The sequence below is a fragment of the Peromyscus maniculatus genome, chromosome 2 (genome assembly GCF_049852395.1).
Source record: "Peromyscus maniculatus bairdii isolate BWxNUB_F1_BW_parent chromosome 2, HU_Pman_BW_mat_3.1, whole genome shotgun sequence".
NCBI lineage: Eukaryota > Metazoa > Chordata > Mammalia > Rodentia > Cricetidae > Peromyscus > Peromyscus maniculatus.
Window position 1 is genome coordinate 8,217,725 of NC_134853.1, and position 8,993 is coordinate 8,226,717.

At 47.8% G+C, this 8,993-nt stretch overlaps 1 protein-coding gene across 1 annotated transcript; it reads right to left on the bottom strand.

Annotated features, from left to right (window-relative positions):
- Positions 1–6,084: 6,084 nt before the first annotated feature.
- On the bottom strand, positions 6,085–8,758 carry Msc (musculin). Its single transcript, XM_006974706.4, is given in 3 exon segments — positions 6,085–7,075; positions 7,077–7,112; positions 7,920–8,758. Coding segments are annotated over 3 exon segments (735 nt in total). The 5' UTR covers positions 8,469–8,758; the 3' UTR covers positions 6,085–6,925.
- Between the last annotated feature and the right edge of the window lie 235 nt (positions 8,759–8,993).

Genomic DNA, 8,993 nt, shown 5'->3' on the forward strand with positions numbered 1-8,993 from the left:
AAGACTATATATGAAATCAACTCGGCATCCATGACCAAGGAACGCTCAATGTTTCAAAATGACAGTGCCCAAAGCACTTCTTCTCAAGTACTCATCTTAGGAAGAGTCTGTGGAAGGGGGTTTTTGTCCTCCTCTCTTGAGTCACCTTCACCAGTTACGATGCTCTGGTCCCCCAGAAAGCCCCCAGCAGAGGTTTTTTTTTTTTTTTTTTTTTTCAGTTTACTCAGCCATTTGTCATTCAGCAACTTTAACACCATCAACCTTTCCCCTTTGCTGAGGGCAAAGGTTCTCTCAGAGCAGAACCAAGTTGGCAGGATCCCAAGAAGGTGTTCCTCTCTCTGTCTCAGCCCCAGCCACCTCTGCCCGGCCCCCAGTCTCTGCTCCCATGTTTCCCGTTCAGACATCTGAAATAAAGTGGTGGAGTGGGAGGAGGAGGAAGCTTTGGGAGGCTTTCTATGACATGGCGTGCTTGAGTCCTAATGGCATGGAAAGGGCAGCTTTGAGGTGCTGGAGTCTCTCCCTTCTGTTTGGAGTTTATGGATTTGAAGACACTGAGTAGTGGAAGATGACTTTGAACTTCTGATCTGCCTGCTGGAATTGCAAGTGTGTGACACACCAGAGTTCAGGTGCTGCTGTGGTTCGAGCACAAGGCTTTATGAACACTGGACAATAACTGAGCGATCTAAGCTCCACCTCCACCCATCTTCTTTATTACTACTGTATCTTGCTATAAACTTTTCACTGAAACCATGCAGCAGAAAATCCTTGAGAATTTTTTCTTCTATATCAGTTATGGAAAGGCAGACAAATTGCCACTAAAAATGAATTCAAAGACCATGATGCCAGCACTCTGTTCATATGAGGCAGTGGGCTGAAAGTCTATGTGCTTGCTCTTGAAGCAACCTGAGAGAATAGAATGATGAGAAAACAGCTCATTTTAAGTATTGGTTTTCGAAACTTTGCTCCATTTCCTTGTTTATTTAAGTATTTGATATTGTTGGTATGTAATATAGCTTTTTTGTTTGTCGGATTGCTTTTCTGGGACACTCTTTACGGCGGTGATGCTCACTTCTCAGAGTTGAACCTGCTTCCTTGCAGGGCTTTGTTTGTTTGCTTGTTTTTTGCTTATCTCTTTAGTTCAGATGAGCTCATGTCCTGTAGCTCAGGCTGGTGCTCACCTTGTCATCTCTCTGCCCCAGCCTCCCAAGCAGCTGCAGTGACAGACTGTAGCATGTTCCCTGGCTTTGAAGCCAGTCTTAGAGGCTAGACTCCTCAGAATGTCCTTTGGCCTAAGACCTCTGCCTCTGAATTTCCTTCACCAGGGAGCTCTTCATGTGTTGCTCGGCACATAAATAACGTATATGCTGGAACTCTGGGACTTGTTCCTGAAGCACTCTTCCGAGGCAGGTCCTGCTATTGACTCCACTCAGAAGAGGAAGCAGAGACTAGGAGGTGTTAATTAATTTACATTTGCTGGGTGTGGTGTAGTGAGTGACAAAGCTTAGATGTGAATACAGGCTTTTCAGAAATGTCTGTTTTCCATTTGTCTTCCTCAGAGTTACAATTGCTGTTACTGTTACCATGACCAAAACAACTTGGGAAAGAAACTTGGCTTACACTTCCACATCATTGTTTATCACTGAAGGAAGTTAGGATAGGAACTCAAACAGGGCAGGAACGTGAAAGTAAAAACCAGTGCGGAGGCCATGGAAAGGTGCTGCTTACTGGCTTGCTTCCTGTGGCTTGCCCAACCTGCTTTCTTATAGAACCCAGGGCCAGCAGACAAAGGATAGCCTCACCCACAATGGTATGAACCTTCCCTCATCAATCAGTAATTAAGAAAGTGCTCTACAGCTGGATCTTATGGAGGCATTTTCTCAATGGAGGTTTCCTGTGGTGATATTGTGTCCCCCAATATATCGTGCACCTTAATAAACTTATCTGGGGTCAGAGAACAGAACAGCTGATAGATAGACATAGAGGCCAGAAAATGGTGGCACACACACCTTTAATCCTAGCATTCCTTAGGCAGAGATCTATCTGGATCTGCGAGTTCAAGCCACATTGGAAACAGCCAGGCATGGTGACTCATGCCTTTAATCCCAGGAAGTGATGGCAGGGAGCAGAAAGGTATATAAGGCATGAAAGCCAGGAACTAGATTCTGGTTAAACTTTTGGGTTTTTAGCAGCAGTTCAGCAGAGATCCCTTCCTATGAGAACTCCGAGGCTTCCAGTTTAAGGAAACAAGATCAGCTGAGGAACTGACAAGGAGAAGTTAGCTGTGGCTGGTTCTGTTTCTCTGAACCTAGATAAGTTTATTAAGGTACTCAATATATTGGGGGATACAATAGCACCACATTTCCCATTTTTTCATCTAAAATTTTAAAAAGCTTATAACTAATACAAGAAAAACTATATCCAATAAGTATACAATATATACAGTCAAGAATTACATTAACAATGTCTAGTCCATTAACATTTGACAGATTCAGACAAAATATATATATATTAACAATGTCCAGTCCATTAACATTTGACAAATTCAGATAAAAAATTTTCATTACTTATCCTATTTAAAACAAGTAGTTCCTTTTAAAAAGTAGATTCAATAATCTTCCTTTTTATCTTATCATATCCATATTCTCTCTCTCTCCCTCTCTCTCTTTTAGTAGATCCAAAACATCTACCTTTTATCTTATCAGTTCCGTTTCTCTGATCTTTCAGCATTCACCCCAATACCTGGCTCCAGGTTTGTTTTTATTAATAAGACCTTTTAAGATTCGCGTTACAGTTTCCTCCTTTCAGATGATTCTCGCTTGTATCAGATTGATACAAACTAGCCAGCACAATTGATCCCTTGTCAACTTGACATGCAAACATATCACAAGCCATAACCTTTCCTTTCTTGTTCATCCACAAGACCACACATGATATTAGCATTACAATATAAGCATTCTAAATCCTTAAAGACATCCCAAAGATTTTTAAAAATCTTTTAAACATATTCAGTCTTCTTAAAAATCCAAAGTCTTTGTGAATTCCAAAAATCTTATCAAATGTTCAAAGTCTTCCAACTGTGGTCCCCTGCAAAATTTAACAACAACAACAAAAAAGTCAAGTACTTTCTTACTTCAAACTGAAGAATCAGGGCACAGTCATAGTCAAATCTAAGCAAAACCAAACTCCAACCGTGTAAATAACTCAATGTCCAATGTCTAGGAGCAACTCACAATCTTCTGGGCTCCTCCCAAAGGTCTGGGTCACTTCTGTGGCTCTACCCTCTGCAGCACATACAGCTTGGCTTCTAGGCTCCTGTTGGCTCTACTCCGCTTCTGCTGATGGTCTCATGGTACTGACATCTCCAAAACACTGGGCTCTTTGCTGCAGCTGAGCTGCATTTTCACCAATAGCCTCTCCTGGGCTCACTTGATGGTGCCAAATTTCAACTTCTCTCCATGATTCCTTCAATTCTGGGGCTTCAACTGCCACTGAGTCTGCACCTGCTCTAATGGTCTATCCTGGCCTCTCACAGAGCCTCAACTGTTTTTCCTGAACACTTCATATGCCTTTAAAACCAGCATGTTTTAGGTGACTCTTATACTACCAAGTTTAACTGCCAGCATGAGGTACAATCTCAGCAGCCTCTGGAACCCCACTTCTGTGTGCTGCCTCTAAGGAAACACTTCCCAGAAGATTTCATCCCAGTGATGCTGATCTCCTTAATCTCCACTGATTACTCAGCTCCAGCTGATCAGCATCAATTGTCCCAGTAAAGCCAAAGTTTCCCTTTAGTGGTTATGGTTTCTTGTCAATCACAGCTCCAGCTAACCAGAACCACAGATTTTTAACTCAAAATATGCAACAATACTGATAAAGTCTTTAAGAGACTCTCAACTTCCTTCTGGAATTTCGTAAGCCAAGCCTCCACCCTCTGCATTCTCTTAACATTCCTATCTTCCATGTTCCCACAGAACAGACCACTGAGCTCTCGACACACAAAGGCTTTTCTATTCCAGAGTTTCAAAGTCCTCCCTGAAACACATGGTCAGGTCTCTGGTAGCAATACTCGACAATCCTGATACCACTTTCTGTCCTAGTTACTATGGCTGTGATGGAGCATGATGACCAATAGCAAGTTGAGGTGAAAAGGGTTATTTTGCTTACACTTCCACATCACTGTTCATCATTTAAAGAATTCAGGACAGAAACTCAAACATGGTAGGAAACAGAAGGCAGGAACTGACTGATGCAGAGGCCATGGAGGGGAGCTGCTTACGGCTTGTCCTGCATGGCTTGCTCATCCTGCTTTCTTATAGAATCCAGGACCACTGGCCCAGAGATGGCATTATCCAAAATGGTGTAGGCCCTTCCCCATCAATCATTAATTAAGAAAAAGCCCTACAGCCAGATCTTACGGAGGCATTTTCTCAATGGAGGTTTCCTCCTTTCAGATGACTCTAGCTTGTGTCAGGTTGACATAAAACTAGACAGCACACTATTTTTAAAGTTTGTTTGTTTGTCTCTCTCTCTCTCTCTCTTTATTTTTTTTAAGACAGAGTCTTATGCTGTAACCCATGATGGCCTGGAACTCATGGCAATCATCTTGTCTCTCCCGTCTCATTACTGGGATTCAGATATGAGCCACATTGCTTGGCAACACTCTTACAGAGACTCCTTCTGTGGCCATGCTACCTTTGTGCTCAGGACGACCCTTCTGTGTTAGCCTGTCAAGTGCTGCGAGGATAGTCTGTGAGCCAGCTACTACGCCAGATGTCATCGGTTCTCAGCCACCATAGTGGGCAGTGAAAAGGATCTGGCCTGCTGCAGCCTTTGGGCGTCACCTTCCCTGCGATATGGCTGCATCAGGCACCTGGTGCTCTGCTGCCTAGACCTCACAGCTGAAGTATGTTTCAGTGTGCCTGGGGTTCTGGCCACTTGGCATTTGGGGCTCATTTCACCTGAAAGCCCATAATGCTACAGAAAAACCAATGTCACCTCTCACCTTCCAGCTCCTAACTGAACCCAGGACCAGGAGCTGGTGTCAGAAGGCAACTCTCCAGAGTTTGGGTTTAGTTCAAAATGGGAAGTCATTACCCTACACACACACACACACACACACACACACACACACACACACACACACACACTCACCTCTCAAAAATCCAGCTGTGTTTTCTCTCTGGTCAAGAAAAGTATGCTTTGATTTGATGAAGTCACAGGCAGAATCTAAGTCTAGCTGATATTTAGGTACACTTCTGTAAATGTTCTACAAAATGAGTTTTGTGTTCTGAGGGCCTGCTGACCAAGAACAGTACAGACGTCTTAGCTATTGCAATGAAAATGATGCTGAAAATATGGTGGTGGGTATTAAAAATACCAATGATGAGGCGGGAGGAACTTGTTAAAATCAGATTGGTTTAAGTCCTATAGTTCTGTTTTGCCAGTTAGATCTTAGACCTGTAGCCTCCAGTGGGTGGGGATGGTGGAGTGTTCTTTAAAATCGTGCAGTTGTAAACACTTGGGTGTGGGTCGGGCTGGAAAGGGGTGTGTGTGGGGGGGGGGGAGAGGGTGGAGAGAGAGAGACAGAGAGACAGGCAGGCAGAGACAGAGAGACACAGATTCAAAGACATGAAGGTGGGAAATTAATTAATATACTATATTTATTTTAGAAGTGTATGCATGCCCCCTAGTCAACCCTGACCTCAAAATACATCAGCTTTATCAGGCTTCCAGTTCTTACTTTCCAGGAATTCCTACTTCTGGAGGGATCAGAAGTACAGAGCATTTTGATCTGATGTAGTGGCCCTTCCTGGCAATCGTGTTGGCAATCCCAGCACTAAGGGGGCAGCATCGAGAGGATTAGGAATTCAGTACCAGCTGGGCTTCCGGGGTGAGCCTCTCAGATGTCTGTGATCAGAATGGAAAGGAGCAAGAGAGACATTGGAAATTTGACTAAATGGGGACCTCCATCATCCTTCCTGCAGTAATAACTCAATACCCTGCTGAGAGGAGAGACCTACCCATTTAAAGTTAACTTACAGACCAAACAGCCTTGGAAAAGATTTTCACAACGCATAGTTTTGTTCATAAAAAAATAAATTTATTTACATATGTTAGTTATCATGGTAGAGCAGCGTCATCACAGCGTCGCCAGGATCACTAAGCACCGTGCACTGGGTAGAAACCAGCAGGTCAGTGGGTACAGAGACCAGCCCCAGCCCCCCACCATGCTCAGTCCTTGGACCAGGAAGAATAGTGGGTGCCTGGAAGAACATGAGCCCCACAGGAGGCTGTGCTGTGGCAGGGATGACCTGATTAGAGGGGTGAAGTGCTTGTCCCCAAATGGGCAGTCAGATAAGACTTCAGGGGACAGTGTGTGTGGGAAGGAGACCGAGACCCAAATAAACCAGCTGGGCTCACTGAGTGGAGACCACAGGAGGGCAGGCTGTCCCAACACTGATCCAAGAGTTGAGGGAGCTCGGGAAGTGGATCCCAACCCTGAGGGGTTGAGGGCAAAACCAGTTTCCGGTAGTATATATCTCCATCTCGTCACATAAGGCTACTACAGGATGGCTGCTTGGTGGGAGTACGCCACTGTCCTCAGAAACTTAGAGGCCCCTGCTGGGCTCTAACTAACACCAAGGCCTTGCCTTTCTAGTGCTGGGAAAGATCGCTCAACCACCCACAGAGAAGGACCTGGCTGCTGAGGACCTAGCCATCAACCACAGGGAAAATCGACACTAGCTTAAAAACCAACTCCTGTTTCTGCACTGGACTCAGATGGCTGGCGTGGGTTTGTGCTCAGAGCTCATGTCCCAGGTTGGATTTAGTCCGCGAGTTCTTCCCACGAAACCAGGTTCTCTTTGGCTACAGTTGCGCTGATCCACAGGCCACCTGTGCTCCACAGGGGCAGTCACCCGTCCGGTTAGCAGGTCCAGGGAAAGGAGACGGTCCAGAATCCAATGGGACCTCTCCGATCCAGTCCTTCGCATTTAACATAATCCATCAACGGAGTTGCTGTCCATCTAAGCGGAAGTTCCACAGAGTCTGTTGGCTGCAGAAACATCTTTGGTGTCAGAGTCCGGTCGTCCAGATACCACGAATGGCCACGTCTGAAAAATCGAAATGAGTGTCAGATACGGAAGAGAAACAATCTCAAAACGAAACCGCTCTCCCCAGAGATTCCTGACTTTTATTAGCGTTCTAGGAATTTGTGCGTCTTGTCCTTCTATTAGAATCTTAATCTTACTGGCTACCGATTATTCGAGACCCACAGTGTACATTCATGCGTCCTCGTGGTCTGCTCACGTGATTTTTTCGGTGAAAAGTGCGAGAGTTTAGGAGTTTGTGATTTAGTGTCCCCTCCCCCATACGAGTAAATTTGGATGAGATCTTTCCCAAGCCCAGGGAGCTGGCAGGTTACGCAGGGACTTTCCGGACAATCGCGTCTGGGAAAACGATCCTCCATTAGTGGTTCGTTGTATTTTTTTTTTTTTTTAAACCACTCAAACTTCTTAAAGAGTTAGGTCTTCCCTTCCCCCTTTAATGAAAACAGCGCTGGCAGATTCAAACCTGCTAGGCTGTTGTCTGGAAAAAGTTGGGCATCTGAGATTTTTCCATTCGGTCTAAAACGCAGAAATACTCTCAGTGGGGAGCCACAGTTTACCCCGGAAGTAGGGTGTAATGACGAATAACTGTCACTGGGCAGTGGACCAGGACACTGATCAGAAGGCTGGATGCTTTTTCTCCAAGAAAAAAGGCTGGTTCCTCCTGCCTTGATTTGGGGACCACTAAACCAGATTCCTCACCGCTGGGTCCAGACACCACCCCTCTGGGCTCTGCAGCCGACCCAGCCCTGCGCCCCGGCAGCGCTCAGGGCTGCTGGCCCCAGGCCTTCCGCGCCGCGTCCCTGTCCCTACCAGGTTCACCGGGTGCACGTAGCCGTTCTCGTAGCGGTCCTCCTGCAGCAGCTGGCGCAGGTGCGCGATGTAGCTGGAAGCCAGGCGCAGCGTGTCCAGTTTCGAAAGCTTGGTGTCGGGCGGCACCCAGGGCAGGCTGGTCTTGAGTCTGGAGAAGGCTTTGCTCAGCACGCGCATCCGGGCGCGCTCGCGGGCGTTGGCGGCGTTCCGCTGCGACTGCTTGCACTCCGCGGCCGAGCCCTTGGGCGGGAGCGGCTTTTTACCACCGCCGCTCGCACCGCCACCTGCACCGTCACCTGCGCCGCCGCCGGCGCCGGCCACCCGGGGCCGCTTCCTCTTGCAGCCCCCCGGGACGCCCGCGCCCCCCAAAGAGCGTGGCTCCTCTTCGCCGTCGGGGTCCTCCTCCTCCGCGGAAGAATTGTCGCTGGGTGAGGCGTAGCCGCGCTCGGCGCTGTGCAGAGGCGGCTTCTTGGAGATCGGGGCCGGGTAAACTCGCTGCAGCCCTCGCACCTCCATGTCTTCGGGGTCACTCACCGAGCCGGTGGACATCGCCTAGTCCCCGGCGCCCACGCGCGCCCGCCTTCCTCCGCCCCGGCCAGTCTCGGTGTCTCCGGCTTCCGTTCCCGGGGAGAGGATGGGGCGTGGGAGAGCTCAGAGGAGTACGGGAGACCCGGGCCGGTGGCACTGAGGCTCCCCAGTGAGCTGGGCGCCTGAAGCCCGCGCGATTGGCCGCTAACCCTCCAGCCTGGGGCTCTGAACTTGACTCCGGATCCAGAAGTGCAGCCGCGAGCTGCGCCCTTTGACAGGACTATTTATCTGTACTCCTTGGGACAAACCACCCCGGGAAAGTAGAGGGGGTTTGAAAGGGGGACAAGAGGTGGGGCGGGGGCGTGGAAGGGGTGGGGATCGTTTTTTTCTAAGCCAAGCGGTCAGTGGGGCGGGGGCAAGGAATGTCTGCGCAAAGCCCAGACGTGGGCCTCTAGGCCCGACGACTGACTCTCAAAGTATCTGTGTTAGGTAAGTGAGATCTGGGGACAGAAAGGCAAAAAGACCTTGTTCCCACTCAAGCTTTCC